The following is a 21,561-nucleotide window of genomic DNA, read 5'->3' on the forward strand; positions in this document are numbered from 1 at the left end:
CAATGAGTTCATATTCCCAAGTACAATTTAAACTCCCTACAGAAATTTGCCCTGGAGGCACCAGAAGAGATAGGACCAGTAATCCTAGCTGCCTTCATATCACCCTCCTGTCTCATTCTGCCTCATCTCTTGGTGCTGTCTCCTGCTTTCCTGGTTGGGACACATTATCTTTCCCATTGCTAGTTATGGACTCAACTCTATCTTTGGCTCATTGATCTAGGAGAAAGAACTTAATGGGGAATTGTAAACAATTCAGACGAGTCTAAAGATGTGTATATATATATATGAAAGTTATCAAAATCTGGACAGAGGTAATTTTGTATGGTCTGATTTACAGGATAAAAAGATTTTTATTTGGATTTATAGCTGAAGCTATAGTTGTTTTCTAATTCTACTTCTACCTTTTGAACTTTAACTTTTTTCTTCCCGTTTGTTAACAGTATCTACCTGTAGTTCTTATGTGAAAGAACCAAATATTTTTATGTGAAACAATGATGCCACATTTATTCTATTCTATTTTATTGCCACATTTGGAGATATCTGAAAATTTGTCATTGTTTTCTAAAAAGTGACTTTAATCATGACAAATAAGTTACTTCACTGGTTTAAGGAAAGGACGATGATGAAGTAATAATTAGTTTAAGTTAAGGGGTAAGAGTGCAAGTTGCTGGAGACTCCTAGTCTCTGTTAGAGGCCTCTGTGATGACGGAAGCTGAGACAATGGATAGGTTTTTAACCTTTGTCCTTCATGGAGAATTCCCATTTTTATGTCTGGAAGGTCAATTTACTAAGAAATTCCTAAAGGAAGCTTGATGAGTAGTACTGAAAAAGAAAATGAAAATTGTAATTTTGAGCTGGCCCAGAAATGGAACCTGATGAAATAAGGTTCCATATAAATCCCAAGAGCCATAGATGTCAAGTGGCCAACACTAAGATTAAACTCATACGTCAAGAAAATAAAAAGAGAACCTTTTAAGTTTCCCATGTCTTTAGAGCTCCAATGTCCAATGCAGTAGTCAATAGCTACTTGAAATGCAGCTAGTTCAAATTGCAATGTATTGTAAGTGTAAAATACACACCTGATTTTAAAGAATTAGTACAACAAGAAAAACTTAAAATAACTCTTTCAAGAAAAACTGTAAAATACATCTGTAGCATTTTAAAATACTGATTACATATGAAAGATAATGTTAGTATAATGAGTCAGATAACATTAAAATTAATTTCACTTATTTCCTTTTACACTTTTAAGGTGGCTACAAGAAATTTAAAATTATATACTCTACATTGTCTTTTTGATATAGACATTTTGCTGGTGCTACAGATTATATGGCGGGTGAATACTCATTATTAGGCAAACAGTGGGAAATTTGTTTATTTCAACCTTCATCTATGCCTTCAAATATTCCCATTTCTCACCTTTGAGAAGCTGGCTTCCATTTTCTCAGAGGAAAAGAGAGGGAAATTGATGGAAAGACTCCAACACTCATCAGGACTACTGTCATCATTGATTTAAAAGTGGCTGAGTGTGAGCTTTCTAACAGCATTAAAGAAACAGTGTCACTGGGCATATCAACCAATGTTCTGAGATAGGCTTTAGCATGGAAACCATGTAAAATGTTAGCCCATTATTTTTTTCCCACAACTGCTTATGATATATTTGGTCAGGAAGCCATAGACTGTGGGTTTGTGACTGATGGTGAATTTACATGGAGTCAGTTGCTGTTGTCCCTCACCTTTCTTTTTTTTTAATTTTTATTTTTAAAGCAGGGATCAAACCCAGGGTGTTTCACCATTGAGACACATCCCCAACCACATTTTTAAAAATTACTTTTTATTTTGAGACAGGATCTGGCTAAGTTGCTTAGGACCTGGCTAATTTGCTTAGGACCTGGCTAAGTTGCTGAGGTTGGCTTTGAACTTGGGATCTTTAGCCTTCTGAGGCATTGGGATTACAGGCATGTGCCACCACATCTAGTTGTCCCTTACTCTAGAAATAGTACTGTTGGACCAAAAATTGCTGGCTCCTGAAATTTATGGTTCTCATCTCAACACCTTGCCTAAGACACTAGGAGATATATATATATATATATATATATATATATATATATATACATATATATATATAATTTTTACATTTTCTTATAACAAAGTGTTATTTGTTTTAGATGTCTATGAGATTTATTTTCCATATATATGATAGTCCCAACTCTAATGAAGTCTTCAAGTATTATCTGGTAATGTAGTTAGGTCTGATTCCTCCTTTGTCTCTGATATCGTCTCTTGGATGAAGGACAGAGACCAACAATGTTTTGGGGTCTATGGCTGATCTACTTTAATAGCTGGGCCTGCATAAGTAGTTTCATATATGTTTTTATAGTGGCAGAAAAAGGTAGTGGCTGTAAGATCAAGATTTCATGGTTTCAAGTCATGGTTTCACCATGAGTGACTTTGCTTACCTTTGCCTTTATTTCTTCATCTATAAAAGTGGGATAACAGTGATATTTTCTTATAAGGAGGTTGATTACATAATTTATCAACCAAGTTGGGCACAAAACTTAAAAGTAGCATCAAAAGGGATTATCTCAGGCAAACAAAGAAATATAATTTTTTTCTGTCCATTCTAATTACAGGGTGTTTAACAGTTAAGTATCTAGGTTAGAATGCTAGATACTTAGCTGTTACTATTTTTAAATTATTCTTTGGAAAATGAGTTACTTCTCTCTGTGGGTATTCATATTGCGTAGATGGATTTATTCCTGTTTTGTCCATCAAGGTTTTCTGAAGTGTCAGTCCTGATGAGAGCACAGCATATGGCAGTACAAAGCAACTACTCCACTGTACTGATCTCTGAATTCCTCCTCATCTGCTTCCCTAACTACCAGAGTTGGCAGCACTGACTGTCCCTGCCCCTCAGCCTCCTCTTCCTCCTGGCCATGGGGGCCAACACCACCCTCCTCATCACCATCTGGCTGGAGGCCTCCCTGCATGAGCCCATGTACTACCTTCTCAGCCTCCTCTCCCTGCTGGACATTGTGCTCTGCCTCACTGTCATCCTCAAGGTCCTGGCCATCTTCTGGTTTGACCTCAGATGTATCAGCTTCTCTGCCTGCTTCCTCCAGATGTTCATCATGAACAGTTTTCTGACGATGGAGTCCTGCACTTTCATGGTGATGGCCTATGACCGCTATGTAGCCATCTGCCATCCACTGCAGTACCCCTCCATCATCACTGGCCAGTTTGTGGTCAGGGCTGCCATCTTTATCATGGCCCGGAATGTTCTTCTTACTATGCCTATCCCCATACTTTCTTCCCAATTGAGATACTATGTAAGAATTATCAAGAACTGTATCTGGAGAAGAGGAGCAGCGACCTGCTGAGAGGCAGAGCCGCCCCCTCCCCCTGCACCGGCAAGGTAGAGGGAACTGTGACCACGCACAGAGCAGGCCCAGCGGCCTGCTGAGGGGCAGAGCCACCCCCCACCCCCCGCGCCTGCCAGGTGACCACGGACAGAAAAGGCCCAGTGGCCCGCGGTGGGACAGAGCTTCCAATAACTCCTGCAAGGTAGGCGGGCCTGCGACCCACCAGCAGAAGAGGAGCAGCGGCCTGCTGAGAGGCAGAGCCGCCCCTCCCCCTGCACCGGCAAGGTAGAGGGAACTGTGACCATGCACAGAGCAGGCCCAGCGGCCTGCTGAGGGGCAGAGCCGCCCCCCACCCCCCGCGCCTCCCAGGTAGGTGGAACGGTGACCACCGACAGAAAAGGCCCAGTGGCCCACGGCGGGACAGAGCTTCCAATCACTCCTGCAAGGTAGGCAGGCCTGTGACCCACCGGCAGAAGAGGAGCAGCGGCCTGCTGAGAGGCTGAGCCGCCACCTCCCCCTGTGCCGGCAAAGTAGAGGGAACTGTGACCATGCACAGAGCAGGCCCAGCGGCCTGCTGAGGGGCAGAGCCGCCCCACACCCCCTGCGCCTGCCAGGTAGGGGAACTGTGACCACGGACAGAAAAGGCCCAGTGGCCCGCAGCTGGACAGAGCTTCCAATCACTCCTGCAAGGTAGGCGGGCCTGCGACCCACCGGCAGAAGAGGAGCAGCGGCCTGCTGAGAGGCAGAGCCGCCCCCTCCCCCTGCACCGGCAAGGTAGAGGGAACTGTGACCATGCACAGAGCAGGCCCAGCGGCCTGCTGGGGGGCAGAGCCGCCCCCCACCCCACGCGCCTGCCAGGTAGGTGGAACTGTGACCACCGACAGAAAAGGCCCAGTGGCCCGCGGCGGGACAGAGCTTCCAATCACTCCTGCAGGTAGGCGGGCCTGCGACCCACCGGAAGAAGAGGAGCAGCGGCCTGCTGAGAGGCAGAGCTGCCCCCTCTCCCCCGCGCCTGCAAGGTAGACGGAACTGTGACCACCATCAGAACAGGCCAGACCTGCAACCGAGAGACAGAACAGGCCCAGTGGCCTGAGGAAGGGTAGAGCCGCCCCCCTCCCCCGCGCCTGCAAGGTAGGCGCACCTGCGACCCACTGGCAGTACAGCCACAGAGGCCTGCAGAGGGGCAGTGCCACTGCCTGCGCCTGCAAAGTAGACAGAACTGTGACCACCGACAGAACAAGCCTAGCGTCCCGCAGAGGGACAGAGCCGCCGCCCGCACCTGTGAGGGAGACTTTGCAACTATACAAGACCAATATAAATATATAGGGGGAAAATTAAATAGCACAACAGTTTCACCAAGTAGAAAGCAACGCGAACAGTATGAAGAGACAAGGAAAGAAAGGACCACAAGCATTGCAGGTCAACTCAACGTTAGAAGAGGTAATAGCTGCAGCAGATGGAATGTCAGATAAAGAATTCAGGATATACATGCTTCAGATGATCTGGAGTCTCAAGGAAGACATCAGAGAGCAAAATCAGACAATGAAAGATCACTTCAACAATGAATTACATAAACAAATCCAAGAAGCAAAAGATCAACTATACAGGGAAATAGAGGTTATAAAAAACAAACAAACAGAAATCCTAGAAATGCAGGAAGCAATAATCCAACTTAAAAACTCAATTGAGAATACTACCAGCAGAGTAGAACACTTAGAAGACAGAACATAAGACAATGAAGATAAAGTATTTCAACTTGAAAAGAACATAGACAGCTCAGCAAGACTGTTAAGAAACCATGAGCAGAACATCCAAGAAATATGGGATAACATCAAGAGACCAAATTTAAGAGTCATTGGGATACAGGAAGGGACATAGTTTCAAACCAAAGGAATGAGCAATCTATTCAATGAAATAATACGAGAAAACTTCCCAGACTTGAAGAATGAGACAGAACCCCAAATCCTAGAAGCCTACAGGACGCCAAATGTGCAAAATCATAAGAGACCCACACCTAGACACATTATAATGAAGATGCCCAACATACAGAATAAGGAGAGAATTTTAAAAGCTACAAGAGAAAGGAAGCAGATCACATTTAGGGGTAAGCCAATCAGGATAACAGCTGATCTTTCAACACAGACTCTGAAAGCTAGAAGATCCTGGAATAACATATTTCAAACACTGAAAGAAAATGGGTTCCAACCAAGAATTGTGTTTCCAGCGAAATTAAGCTTCAGGATGGAAGATGAAATTAAAACCTTCCACGATAAACAAAAGTTAAAAGAATTTGCAGCTAGAAAACCATCTCTTCAAAACATCCTTGGCAAAACATTACAGGAAGACGAAATGGAAAATAGCAATGAAAACCAACAGTGGGAGGTAGGACACTAAAGGGGGGAAAATAATCAAAGAGGAAAACAAACCATGTTTAGTAACAGAAATAAACAAATATGGCTGGAAGAACAACCCATATCTCAATAATAACCCTAAATGCTAATGGCTTAAACTCACCAATCAAGAGACACAGGCTAGTAGAATGGATCACAAAACAAGACCCAACAATATGCTGCCTACAGGAGACGCATTTGATAGGAAAAGACATACATAGGCTGAAGGTGAAAGGTTGGGAAAAATCATATCACTCATATGGACTTCGGAAACAAGCAGGAGTATCCATACTCATATCAAATAAAATAGATTTCAAGCCAAAGTTAATCAAAAGGGATAAAGACGGACACTACATACTGCTTAAGGGAACCATACACCAACAAGACATAACAATCATAAATATATATGCCCCAAACAATGGTGCAGCTATGTTCATCAAGCAAACTCTTCTCAAGTTCAAGAGTCTAATAGACCACCATACAATAATCATGGGAGACTTCAACACACCTCTATCACCACTGGACAGATCTTCCAAACAAAAGTTGAATAAGGAAACCATAGAATTCAATAACATAATTAATAACCTAGACTTAATTGACATATATAGAATATACCACCCAACATCAAGCAGTTACACTTTTTTCTCAGCAGCACATGGATCCTTCTCAAAAATAGATCATATATTATGTCACAGGGCAACTCTTAGACAATATAAAGGAGTAGAGATAATACCATGCATCCTATCTGATCATAATGGAATGGAACTGAAAATCAATGATAAAAGAAGGAAGGGAAAAGAATACATCACTTGGAGAATGAAAAATAGGTTACTGAATGATCAATGGGTTATAGAAGACATCAAGGAAGAAATTAAAAAATTCTTAGAGATTAATGAAAACACAGACACAACATATCGGAATCTATGGGACACATTGAAAGCAGTTCTAAGAGGAAAATTCATTGCTTGGAGTTCATTCCTTAAAAAAAGAAAAAAACCAACAAATAAATGATCTCATACTTCATCTCAAAATCCTAGAAAAAGAAGAGCAAAACAACAGCAAAAGAAGTAGAAGGCAAGAAATAATGAAAATCAGACCTGAAATTAATGAAATCGAAACAAAAGAAACAATTGAAAAAATTGACAAAACTAAAAGTTGGTTCTTTGAAAAAATAAACAAAATCGACATACCCTTAGCTATGCTAGCGAAGAGAAGAAGAGAGAGAACTCAAATTACTAACATACGGGATGAAAGAGGCAATATCACAACAGACACTTCAGAAATACAGAAGATAATCAAAAATCATTTTGAATCCTTATACTCCAATAAATTAGAAGATAGTGAAGGCATAGATAAATTTCTTAAGTCATATGATCTGCCCAGATTGAGTCAGGAGGATATAGACAACGTAAACAGACCAATATCAATTGAGGAAATAGAAGAAACCTTCAAAAGACTACCAACTAAGAAAAGCCCAGGACCGGATGGGTATACAGCAGAGTTTTACAAAACCTTTAAAGAGGAACTAATACCAATACTTTTCAAGCTACTTCGGGAAATAGAAAAAGAGGGAGAACTTCCAAATTCATTCTACGAGGCCAACATCACCCTGATACCTAAACCAGACAAAGACACTTCAAAGAAAGAAAACTACAGACCAATATCTCTAATGAACCTAGATGCAAAAATCCTCAATAAAATTCTGGCCACTCGGATACAAAAACTTATCAAAAAAATTGTGCACCATGATCAAGTAGGATTCATCCCTGGGATGCAAGGCTGGTTCAATATACGGAAATCAATAAATGTTATTCACCACATCAATAGACTTAAAAATAAGAATCATATGATCATCTCGATAGATGCGGAAAAAGCATTCGACAAAGTACAGCATCCCTTTATGTTCAAAACTCTAGAAAAACTAGGGATAACAGGAACATACCTCAATATTGTAAAAGCAATCTATGCTAAGCCTCAGGCTAGCATCATTCTGAATGGAGAAAAATTGAAGGCATTCCCTCTAAAATCTGGAACAAGACAGGGATGCCCTCTCTCACCACTTCTGTTCAACATAGTTCTCGAAACACTGGCCAGAGCAATTAGACAGACGAAAGAAATTAAATTCATCAAAATAGGAAAAGAAGAACTTAAATTATCACTATTTGCAGATGACATGATTCTATACCTAGCAGACCCAAAAGGGTCTACAAAGAAACTATTAGAGCTAATAAATGAATTCAGCAAAGTGGCAGGATATAAAATCAACACGCATAAATCAAAGGCATTCCTGTATATCAGCGACAAATCCTCTGAAATGGAAATGAGGACAACCACTCCATTCACAATATCTTCAAAAAAAATAAAATACTTGGGAATCAACCTAACAAAAGAGGTGAAAGACTTATACAATGAAAACTACAGAACCCTAAAGAGAGAAATAGAAGAAGATCTTAGAAGATGGAAAAATATACCCTGTTCATGGATAGGCAGAACTAACATCATCAAAATGGCGATATTACCAAAAGTTCTCTATAGGTTTAATGCAATGCCAATCAAAATCCCAACGGCATTTCTTGTAGAAATAGAGAAAGCAATCATGAAATTCATATGGAAAAACAAAAGACCCAGAATAGCAAAAACAATGCTAAGCAGGAAGTGTGAATCAGGCGGTATAGCGATACCAGACTTCAAACTATACTACAGAGCAATAGTAACAAAAACAGCATGGTACTGGTACCAAAACAGGGGGGTGGACCAATGGTACAGAATACAGGACACAGAAACCAATCCACAAAACTACAACTACCTTATATTTGATAAAGGGGCTAAAAGCATGCAATGGAGGAAGGATAGCATCTTCAACAAATGGTGCTGGGAAAACTGGAAATCCATATGCAACAAAATGAAACTGAATCCCTTTCTCTCGCCATGCACAAAAGTTAATTCAAAATGGGTCAAGGAGCTTGATATCAAATCAGAGACACACCGTCTGATAGAAGAAAAAGTTGGCTACGATCTACATACTGTGGGGTCGGGCTCCAATTTCCTCAATAGGACACCCATAGCACAAAAGTTAATAACTAGAATCAACAAATGGGACTTACTCAAACTAAAAAGTTTTTTCTCAGCAAAAGATACAATAAGAGAGGTAAATAGGGAGCCTACATCATGGGAACAAATCTTTACTCCTCACACTTCAGATAGAGCCCTAATATCCAGAGTATACAAAGAACTCAAAAAATTAGACAATAAGAGAACAAACAACCCAATCAACAAATGGGCCAAGGACCTGAACAGACACTTCTCAGAGGAGGACATACAATCAATCAACAAGTACATGAAAAAATGCTCACCATCTCTAGCAGTCAGAGAAATGCAAATCAAAACCTCCCTAAGATACCATCTCACTCCACTTAGATTGGCAGCCATTATGAAGTCAAACAACAACAAGTGCTGGCGAGGATGTGGGCAAAAGGGTACACTTGTCCATTGCTGGTGGGACTGCAAATTGATGCAGCCAATTTGGAAAGCAGTATGGAGATTTCTTGGAAAGCTGGGAATGGAGCCACCATTTGACCCAGCTATTCCCCTTCTCGGTCTATTCCCTAAAGACCTAAAAAGAGCATGCTACAGGGACACTGCTACATCGATGTTCATAGCAGCACAATTCACAATAGCTAGACTGTGGAACCAACCTAGATGCCCTTCAATGGATGAATGGATAAAAAAAAATGTGGCATTTATACACAATGGAGTATTACTCTGCATTAAAAAATGACAAAATCATGGAATTTGCAGGGAAATGGATGGCATTAGAGCAGTTTATGCTAAGTGAAGCTAGCCAATCCCTAAAAAACAAATGCCAAATGTCTTCTTTGATATAAGGAGAGTAACTAAGAAAAGAGTAGGGTCGAAGAGCATGAGAAGAAGATTAACATTAAACAGGGATGAGAGGTGGGAGGGAAAGGGAGAGAGAAGGAAAAATGCATGGAAATGGAAGGAGATCCTCAGAGTTATACAAAAGTACATACAAGAGGAATTGAGGGGAAGGGGAAAAATAATATAAGGGGGACAAACGATTGTCAGTAGAGGGAGCAGAGAGAGAAGAGGGGAGGGGAGGGGAGGGGAGGGGAGGGGAGGGGGGATAGTAGAGGATAGGAAAGGCAGCAGAATACAACAGACACTAGTATGGCAATATGTAAATCAATGGATGTGTAACTGATGTGATTCTGCAATCTGTATATGGGGTAAAAATGGGAGCTCATAACCCACTTGAATCAAATTGTGAAATATGATATATCAAGAACTATGTAATGTTTTGAACAGCCAACAATAAAAAATTAAAAAAAAAAAAGAACTGTATCTGCACTAACATGTCTGTGTCCAAACTGTCATGTGATGACATCACCTTAAACCAGCTCTACCAGTTTGTGATAGGCTGGACACTACTGGGTTCTAACCTCATCCTTATTGTTCTCTCCTACTCCTTTATCTTGAAAGTTGTGCTAAGGATCAAGGCTGAGGGTACTGTGGCTAAGGCCCTGAGCACATGTGGGTCTCACTTCATCCTCATCCTCTTCTTCAGCACTGTGCTGCTGGTTCTGGTCATCACTAACCTGGCCAGGGAGAGAATTCCCCCTGATGTCCCCATCCTTCTCAACATCCTGCACCAATAGAGTGCCGGGGTTCCCAATAGCCAACTGTGGGACTGGAGATCCGGGCTGACTGATCTGCACAGCCTGCCCCGCGGCTACAGACGGCGGGGAGCCGCCGAGAAGCGACCAGCAAGCAGGGAGAAACGGTGCTGCGGATTCTGTGGATTCCTGCCGGCTGAGCCCTCACTGACCCCCGGGCTGAGTTCGGGATTTCAGTCGGGGAAAGACGCGTTACAGTTCTACCCCCCACAACGGAAACTCCACCAAGGAAACCAGCGGCCACCGTCTTAGAGAGCTGAAGTAACCACTGCCACTCTCCGACAGATGCAACAATAAAACAGGTGTGTGTTACTCAGCTCATCTCCCGTACCGTGGGGAATTCGCATAAAATCTCTCCTAGGCTTTCCGGGGGAGGGATTAACAGAGCGAGCCTGCATAAAGACGTGGGGAAAACTAGAGACACCTGACCTTCAACTCCCGCTCCCATCAGCAGCGAAAATGAAATCTGTCTAGCCAGCACTGGGGTAGGGGCAAGTGGAAAAAATCAAAACAATAGAGTGCCGGGGTTCCCAATAGCCACCCTCCACACCCAACAAACGGCAGGCCCAGAGTACAGTTTGAACTGCCGAGAGGCATCACTCAGGGGAAATCTGGTCTACCAGGAGAAACCAGGACTAGTAGGAGAAACCAGGGGACTAGAGGCCAGGCCCGTGTGACTGGGCGGCTGGAGACCGCCCAACCTCCAGTGACAGCCCACCTGCTGTCCACACAACTGGGTGGCTGGAGACCGCCCGCCCGCTGGAGACCGCCCGCCCACCGGCGACCGACCGGGCGACTGGGCGGCTAGAGATCGCCTGCCCGCTGGCGACAGCCCACCCGCCGCCCCTGCGACTGGGCGGCTGGATACCGCACGCCCTCCGGTGACCAATCGCCCGCTGGCTGCCTGCGCGAATGGAGACAGCCCGCCCGCCGGCGACCGACCGCGCGACTAGGCAGGCCACCCTCTGCCCGCGCGACTGGGCGGCTGGAGACCGCCCGCCCGCCGGGGACAGATTGCCCGCTGGCTGCCAGCACTTCTGGGCAGCGGGAGACCACCTGCCCACAAGCGACTGGGAGCTGAAACCAGCCAGAGACAGTCCACTCCCACCCCCCCCATTCGGACACCCCAGCAAGGAGCCTGGGGCTCGCCATAGCAGAGAGGTGACGTCACTGGAGCTTGGCCATTGGAATTCCTTCCCAGCGGAATCCACTTTAGCAGGCATAGTCTACCAACACAAAGGAGAGACAACAGTGAATGGGTAAGCAGCAGTGGATTGTAAGTATCCGAGGCAAAGAAAGCTCAGTGCGCCCCGCCTTTTTTTCTTTTTTCTTTTTCTTTTTTTTTGAATATTTTTTATACAGGGAGAGTTTGTGGATTGGGATTGTTGGCGGGGCTATGGTTTCTGTGCCGAAAATCCACTCTGCGGGAGCCGCCATTTGCTTTCTGCTTGCTGTCTTGATGGCTCTGTATACATTGTCCGGCAGCCGCACCTAGAGGTTGGAGCTGGGCTGCGTGCCGAGCCCTGTCCTCCGAAGGCTGGACTGCAGCCTCGAGTGCCTCAGTGGCCTGTTCGCCGCTGCACCTTCGGGCAGAGCCTGCTCTGGGGTCATTCTACACCCCCCTGCCAGGGGACCCGTACTCTGGAGGAGGGGGACGGAGAGCCGCGGCGGCAGCCGCTTGGGCCCCAGGGGCCGGGCACCGGGCTGAAGAGCTGCGGAGGCCAGGGCAGCTCTGCTACGGTCGCAGACGAGCGCAGCGCCCGTGAGCGTGGCCCAGAGACGGAGGCGATGGCGGCAGGGTTTCATTTCAAGAAATCTGGACTGGAAACAGAAGCAGCAGTTTGTATAATCCCAAGAACTTGCTTATGCCAGGAAGCTGTAAGGGCAACATGAATATCATTGAGGAGATCTAACATGGTGGCAGGCACAGAGAGATCAAGTCTCTGACATCTTCAACTGCGCGGGCATAGAGAGCTGTAAACTGTCTAAATGCTGTTTGCTCAGGATCACTAGGCAATGCTGAGCTGACGTGGATCTGGGGTGTACAGGCTGGGCCCCTCAGAGCACACACACAGAGCCCGAATCGGAGGCAATTAAGCTCCGGTTCGCCTGCTTCATGTGGCTCAGCACTAACGATCCCACTGAAATAATTGGTAAGCCCTTAGGAACTTACAGAGGTAAAAGCCAACTGAGCCTTCATAAGCAGTGGCCACAGGACTGAAACGGGGATTGGGAGAGACAGTCAGGACCCACCCGTTGCATTGGTCACCTGGCAAAGGGAACGAAAGGTCACCATTTGCATGGGATACCACCATGGCAGAGAAATGGGGTCACGGGCGGAGGAGATAACTGCATTGAAACCAGCGCGACAGGTGTGTAATCCCCTAGTCATCTCTCTCCACACAGTGGGGAAACCTTAAGGGCCACTCCCAGCTCTCCTGTGAACGCAATAACCAGACCGAGGGAATCAGGAGTGGCACGGGACTCGCGGTGCGGAACTCCTGGCTACCGCTCCCACCAGTGCTGACAACTGAGGGCTCTTGCACCAGCTACCGGGGGCGTGGCTACAGGAGGGGAAGCAAATTCGCTGGGGGATCTCAGCCGCAAGCTCTACAACCTTAGGGTCTGAGGGAGGCAAACGGAGAGTGAGCACAGGTGTTCATGAAAACAGGGCTCCCAGGAGCAGCAGACCTGGCGTGTAGCCAGTATTGTGGTGAGCGCCACAGGTGAGCACGGCCTGGCTTGAGGAAACACAAGACAAGGCCCTAGACACTCAGGATTGGAGACCCGCCCAGTCTAGGAGAAAGAGCTGCTGCACAGTGAATGGTTCCCACCTATTGAGAGGAGAAGCTTGGCCCAGTGGGCACAGCTCCACCTACTGGAAGAGAAGTTAATAGAACTCTAGGACTGCATTTATTATTATTATTATTATCATTTTTTTTCTTTTTCTTTTTTTTCTTCTTTTTCTTTCATTCTCAATTTTTATTTGTTGTTGTTCTTTAACTTTTTTTCAATGTTTCTAATTTTTTTTAAATTTTTTAATTTAATTATTATTATTATTTTTTAAATTTTAATTTTCATTTTTTTATTATCATTATTATTTTTGTTAAAATTTTTTTTCTCATCTTTTCTTTCTTTCTTTATTATCTAATCTTTGTTATTTTTGTTTCTTTTGTCTTTTCATTTCTTTTCAATTTTCTTATTCCCCCTTCCTTGAATTCTACCTGCCTACTCTCATTCTCTTTAGTGACTTCTTCCCTTCCCTTCTAATATCTTTCCTCCCAAGCATCAAATAAATCTATAAGAGTAAACAGAAACTCAGCAGTCAAACAGAACAAGAAGTAACATGAGCAGCATAAAAAAGTAAGGAAGAAAAGGAGTACAAACAATGAAGGACAGCCTAAATATTCAGGAGGACCTAGAGTCAGCAGAAAAATGGTCATATAAAGAACTCAAGGAATACCTTAGACAGATGGAATGGAACCTTAAAGAAGATACGAGACAGCAAATCCAAACAGTGAAAGAACACTTTGAAAAGGAATTACATAAACAGATAAAAGAATTTAAGCATCTTTATCAGGAGATAGAGATTATAAAAAAAAACCAAACAATAATTCTAGAAATGAAGGAAATGATAAACCAAATTAAAAACTCAATTGAGAGTATCACCAACAGAGTGGAGCAAGTAGAAGCCAGAACATCAGATAATGAAGACAAAATATATCATCTTGAAAAGAGCCTAGCCAACTCAGAAAGGCTGGTTAAAAACCACGAGAAAAACATCCAAGAGATATGGGATAACATAAAAAAACCAAACCTATGAGTCATCGGGATAGAAGAAGGTACAGAGATTCAAACCAAGGAAATGAGTAGCCTGCTGAATGAAATAATTACAGAAAACTTTCCAGAAATAAAAAAGGAAATGGATATACAAATTGTAGATGCATACAGGACACCGAGCACACAAAATCACAGTAGACCAACGCCAAGACACATTGTTATGAAGATATCCAATATACAGAACAAAGAGAAAATATTAAAAGCTACAAGAGAAAGGAGGCAGATTACATTCAGGGGTAAACCAATAAGGTTAACAACGGATTTTTCATCACAGACGATGAAAGCGAGAAGATCCTGGACCAACGTATTTCAAACACTGAAAGACAATGGATGCCAACCAAGAATTCTGTATCCAGCAAAATTAAGCTTCAGGTATAACAACGAAATAAAAATCTTTCATGATAAACAAAAGCTAAAAGAATTTGCAGCCAGAAAACCAGCATTGCAAAGCATCTTGAGCAAAACACTACACGAGGAAGAAATGAAAAACAATAACCAAAACCATCAGTGGGAAGTGCCTCTATAAAGACAGAGGGCGGGGGGAAAGCTAACCATGGAGAAACAAACTAAATTAAAAAAAAAGAAGATAAATAATCAAACATGGCTGGAAGTACAAACCACATATCAATAGTAACTCTAAACGTTAATGGCTTAAACTCTCCAATAAAGTGACATAGGCTGGTAACATGGATTAAAAAAACAAATCCAACAATATGCTGCCTCCAGGAGACACATCTGATTGGAAAAGACATACACAGGCTGAAGGTGAAAGGTTGGGAAAAAATATACCACGCACACGGTCCTCGTAAGCAAGCAGGGGTGGCCATCCTCATATCGAATAAAATTGACTTCAAGACTAAATTAATCAAAAGGGATAAGGAAGGACATTATATACTGTTAAAAGGAACCATTCACCAACAAGACATAACAATTATCAATATTTATGCACCAAATAATGGTGCTGCGACGTTCATAAAACAAATTCTCCTTAAGTTCAAGAATCAAATAGACCACAACACAATAATTATGGGTGACTTCAACACACCTCTCTCACAATTGGACAGATCCTCCAAGCAAAAGCTGAATAAAGAAACTATAGAACTCAATATCACAATCAACAACCTAGACTTAACTGACATATATAGAATATATCAACCATCATCAAGTGGATATACTTTTTTCTCAGCAGCACATGGATCCTTCTCAAAAATAGACCATATATTATGCCATAGGGCAACCCTCAGTAAATATACAGGGGTGGAGATAATACCATGTATTTTATCTGCTCATAATGGAATGAAACTGGAAATCAATGATAAAAGAAGGAAGGAAAAATCCTACATCACATGGAAAATGAACAATATGTTACTGAATGATCAATGGGTTACAGAAGACATAAAGGAGGAAATCCAAAAATTCTTAGAGATAAATGAAAATACAGACACAACATATCGGAATCTATGGGACACAATGAAAGCAGTTTTAAGAGGGAAATTCATCGCTTGGAGGTCATTCCTCAAAAAAAGGAAAAACCAACAAATAAATGAGCTCACACTTCATCTCAAAGCCCTAGAAAAGGAAGAGGAAAACAACAGCAAATGTAGCAGAAGGCAAGAAATAATTAAAATCAGAGCGGAAATCAACGAAATTGAAACAAAAGAAACTATTGAAAAAATTAACAAAACTGAAAGTTGGTTCTTTGAAAAAATAAATAAGATCGACAGACCCTTAGCCATGCTAATGAAGAGAAGAAGAGAGAGAACTCAAATTACTAACATACGGGATGAAAAAGGCAATATCACAACAGACGCTACAGAAATACAGAAGACAATTAGAAATTATTTTGAAAACCTATATTCCAATAAAATAGAAGATAGTGAAGACATCGATAAATTCCTTAAGTCATATGATTTGCCCAGACTGAGTCAGGAGGATACTAACAACTTAAACAGACCAATAACAATAGATGAAATAGAAGAAGTAATCAAAAGACTTCCAACCAAGAAAAGCCCAGGACCGGATGGGTATACAGCGGAGTTTTACAAAACCTTTAAGGAAGAATTAATACCAATACTTTTCAAGTTATTTCAGGAAATAGAAAAAGAAGGAGCTCTTCCAAATTCATTCTATGAGGCCAACATCACCCTGAATCTGAAACCAGACAAAGACACCTCAAAGAAAGAAAACTACAGACCAATATCTCTGATGAGCCTAGATGCAAAAATCCTCAATAAAATTCTGGCGAATCGGATACAAAAACACATCAAAAAATTGTGCACCATGATCAAGTAGGATTCATCCCTGGGATGCAAAGATGGTTCAATATACGGACATCAATAAATGTTATTCACCACATCAATAGACTTAAAAATAAGAACCATATGATCATCTCAATAGACACAGAAAAAGCATTCGACAAAGTACAGCATCCCTTTATGTTCAAAACATTAGAAAAACTAGGGATAACAGGAACTTACCACGACATTGTAAAAGCTATCTATGCTAAGCCTCAGGCTAGCATCATTCTCAATGGAGAAAAATTGAAGGCATTCCCCCTAAAATCTGGAACAAGACAGGGATGCCCTCTATCACCACTTCTATTCAATATAGTTCTCAAAACACTGGCCAGAGCAATTAGACAGACGAAAGAAATTAAAGGCATAAAAATAGGAAAGGAAGAACTTAAAATATCACTATTTGCAGATGACATGATTTTATACCTAGAAGACCCAAAAGGGTCTACAAAAAAACTACTAGAACTAATAAATGAATTCAGCAAAGTGGCAGGATATAAAATCAACATGCATAAATCAAAGGCATTTCTGTATATCAGCGACAAAACTTCTGAAACGGAAATGAGGAAAAACACATCATTCACAATATCCTCAAAAAAAATAAAATACTTGGGAATCAACCTAACAGAAGAGGTGAAAGATTTATACAATGAAAACTACAAAACCCTAAAAAGAGAAGTAGAAGAAGATCTTAGAAGATGGAAAAATATACCCTGTTCATGGATAGGCAGAACTAACATCATCAAAATGGCGATATTACCAAAAGTTCTCTATAGGTTTAATGCAATGCCAATCAAAATCCCAACGGCATTTCTTGTAGAAATGGATAAAGCAATCATGAAATTTTTATATGGAAAAATACAAGACCCAGAATAGCAAAAGCAATTCTAAGCAGGAAGTGCGAATCAGGCGGTATAGCGATACCAGACTTAAAACTATACTACAGAGCAATAGTAACAAAAACAGCATGGTACTGGTACCAAAACAGGGGGGTGGACCAATGGTACAGAATACAGGACACAGAGACTAATCCACAAAGCTACAACTATCTTATATTTGATAAAGGAGCTAAAAGCATGCAATGGAGGAAGGATAGCATCTTCAACAAATGGTGCTGGGAAAACTGGAAATCCATATGCAACAAAATGAAACTGAATCCCCTCCTCTCGCCATGCACAAAAGTTAACTCAAAGTGGATCAAGGAGCTAGATATCAAATCAGAGACTCTGCGTCTGATAGAAGAAAAAGTTGGCGCCGATCTACATATTGTAGGGTCGGGCTCCAAATTCCTTAATAGGACACCCATAGCACAAAAGTTGATAACAAGAATCAACAAATGGGACTTACTTAAACTGAAAAGTTTTCTCTCAGCAAGAGAAACAATAAAAGAGGTAAATAGGGAGCCTACATCATGGGAACAAATTTTTACTCCTTACACTTCAGATAGAGCCCTAATATCCAGAGTATACAAAGAACTCAAAAAATTAAACAATAAGATAACAAATAATCCAATCAACAAATGGGCCAAGGACCTGAACAGACACTTCTCAGAGGAGGACATACAATCAATCAAGTACATGAAAAAATGCTCACCATCTCTAGCAGTCAGAGAAATGCAAATCAAAACCACCCTAAGATACCATCTCACTCCAGTAAGATTGGTAGCCATTATGAAGTCAAACAACAATAAGTGTTGGTGAGGATGTGGGGAAAAGGGTACACTTGTACACTGCTGGTGGGACTGCAAATTGGTGCAGCCAATTTGGAAAGCAGTATGGAGATTCCTGGGAAAGCTGGGAAAGGATCCACCATTTGACCCAGCTATCGCCCTTCTTGGACTATTCCCTGAAGACCTTAAAAGAGCGTACTACAGGGATACTGGTACATCGATGTTCATAGCAGCACAATTCACAATTGCTAGACTGTGGAACCAACCCAGATGCCCTTCAATGGATGAATGGATAAAAAAAAGTGTGGCATCTATACACAATGGAGTATTACGCAGCACTAAAAAATGACAAAATCATAGAATTTGCAGGGAAATGGATGGCATTAGAGCAGATTATGCTAAGCCAAGCTAGCCAATCCTTAAAAAACAAATGCCAAATGTCTTCTTTGATATAAAGAGAGCAACTAAGAACAGAACAGGGAGGAAGAGCATGAGGAAAAGATTAACATTAAACAAAGACGAGTGGGGGGAGAGAAAGGGAGAGAGAAGGGAAAGCATATGGAAATGGTAAGAGACCCTCGATGTTACACAAAATTACATATAAGAGGTTGTGAGGGGAAAGGGGGAGGGAAACAAGGGAGAGAATTGAACAACAGCAGAGGAGGTAGAGAGGGAAGATGGGAGGGGAGGGGAGGGGGGATAGTAGGGGATAGGAAAGGTAGCAGAATACAACAGTCACTAATATGTCATTATGTAAAAATGTGAGTGTGTAACCGATGTGATTCTTCAATTTGTATTTGGGGTAAAAATGGGAGTGCAAAACCCAATTGAGTCAAATGTATGAAAGATGATATATCATGAGCTTTGTAATGTTTTGAACAACCAATAAAGAAAAAAAACATCCTGCCCCATCTCATTCCCCCAGCACTGAACCCCATTGTTTATGGTGTAAGGGCCAAGGAAATTAAGCAGGGAATCCAGAAACTGTTGAGAAGATTGTAAGAAGTCAAATGAGTGAGACCTGACCTTGGAAACAGAAATTAACAATGGGAATTAATTTTCACAATGCATAGGAAATTTAAATATTTCATGTAAGAGTAAGTTTGTATTTTGCTTTGCTCAATGCTGACTATGGGATATTCATATATTGATGCCTGTTTTCTGTTACACTGACTAGAAGCTTAACTTTTGTCTTTTGGAATAACTTGTAAGTTTTCTCTGGCCATATCAATTGAAAGGGACTTATCAAGCCATAACTTCAGGAACTTTGAATGATATGGTTTGTCAAATAAAGAAGAAATGTTATTCCAATAGTTGTAAATGCTCTTCAGTTTCCTAAATTGTTTAACTCATATGTGTTAGATCTCTTTATTCTCCTTGATATGGCTGAACCTGGTTTGTGCCATCAGTGAGTCTCTTTTTGGAGCTATAGAGGTTGATTCCAGAACTTTGGTCTTATGTATAGTGAGTAGCATGTGTCATACACTGCTTCTTTTCTCCCTGATAGAAATCATTATCATTTATACTTAAAGCCACTTCTCTGCTGTATGAATTTTCTGTATTTTTTTCCTTATTTGTAATAAATTTTGTTAAATTCTAGGATGATTTATATTTGCAAGGGTACATTTTTAAATATATTTTTAAATGATTCATTTTAGTTATAGATAACATTAGGGTACACTTTGGTATAATCACAAAAGCATGGAATATAATTTGCTCTAATTTATTCCATAGCACCTCCAGCTCCTCACTTCCATTCTTCTTTCCCTCTAGTTCTAATGATCTTTCTGGAATTTATTTATAGTATTTTTAAAAATTAGTGTTTCATGGGTATATTTGTTCGTGGGATTCGCTGTGGTGTACTCATGTATGTACATATGAAATTTCAGTCAAATTCATTCCATTCTTCTTCCCTTTTTCTGTATTTCTTTCCTCCTCCTCCTCCTCAGTCCCCTTTGTCTACTCTACTGATATTTCTTCTATTTTGATGAGAGATTTCTCTCTCTTTTTTTCTTTTCTCTCTCCCTCTCACCTTATTTTTGATTAGGTTCTGCATAGCAGAGAAAACATTTGAACTTTGACTTTCTGAACTGGCTTATTTCACTTCGCATTATATCCTCCAGTTCCATTCATTTGCTGGCAAATGCCATAATTTCATTCTTCTTCATTACAACTGAGTAATACTCCCTTGTGTATATATGCCACATTTTTCTGTATCCATTCAACTGTTGAAGGAAGCCTAGGTTGCATCCATAGTTTGTCTATTGTGTTGCTTTTCAGAGTGGTTGTACTAATTTGCAGTTCCACCAACAATATATGAGTGTAAATTTTCCCCCACATCCTTTCCAACATTTATTATTATTTGCATTCTTGATAATTGCTATTTTGACTGGAGTGTGTCTTAATTTAAATGAAATATTATGTTCTCCCCCCACCCAGTTATCAGTGTCTAATTTCATACTGTCTTACCTGCTTTCTCCGTCAGATTTCAGGTACCATCTACATTCCCATCCTTTCCTTCATTTCTTAGATATATATTAAATTGTATTCCTCATCCTATTTGAAGCCCTGTTGTGTCAATCTTCATATTTTTTCCTGGGGCCAGTGTAGTTTTCTATAGAATGCAGGCATTTGAATTAGTGGGTGGCTAAATGAGAACAAATGTTTTTAACTCTTTAGAGTTCTCATCCCAATCATGCTCTGAAAGTGATTGTGACTGATTGATTGGTGGTGATTGATTGATATTTCCTGGTAATCATTTACATTAATAACCAAGTCCCTTTTGGGATAGTAATTGAGGGCTTCATATACAGTATTTTATGAGTCGTTTGAGAATGCTTTCCAACTTAGCTGATCTGGGTTGACCCAAATTTTCTTGGAGGACTTATAAAGTAATTTATCATTCTAATGATGTTGCCTTTCATCAAAATAATATATTTAATCTCCATTTTCTGTTTTGAAACTCCCAAGACAGAGCCCAATCAAAACACAATACTTTTCAAGCATTCTTCCCTTCACTTGTTCATCTGCCAGCTCCTAACTCATGCTTTTCTAGATTATGCTCCATACTTGTTGGTATATATATATTTTAAAGTAGCCTTTTCCACATAGAAAACTTAACACTAATGTCTTTGTTTGACAAACTGAGCCCATTCTACCAGTCTCAGTTTAGATTCTACTTACTCCACAGTGCCTTATTTTATTCACCCCAATGGAATTGATCTGGCCATCTTGAGTCATGAGTACATGTTCATCTCTCAGATATTAGATTGTAAACTTCTCTGAAACTGGTCAAGGAAACACCCACAGAGA

General features: G+C 41.3%; 1 protein-coding gene across 1 annotated transcript; it reads left to right on the top strand.

Moving 5' to 3' along the window:
- Positions 1 to 2,813: 2,813 nt before the first annotated feature.
- On the top strand, positions 2,814 to 19,251 carry LOC124088579 (olfactory receptor 56A4-like). The gene is given in 3 exon segments (XM_046438279.1): positions 2,814 to 3,352; positions 10,104 to 10,421; positions 19,158 to 19,251. Coding segments are annotated over 3 exon segments (951 nt in total).
- The last annotated feature ends 2,310 nt before the right edge of the window (positions 19,252 to 21,561 follow it).

This window comes from Marmota monax, unplaced genomic scaffold (genome assembly GCF_021218885.2).
Source record: "Marmota monax isolate L192 unplaced genomic scaffold, Marmota_monax_Labrador192_F-V1.1 WCK01_AAM20220418_F8-fsc00061, whole genome shotgun sequence".
NCBI lineage: Eukaryota > Metazoa > Chordata > Mammalia > Rodentia > Sciuridae > Marmota > Marmota monax.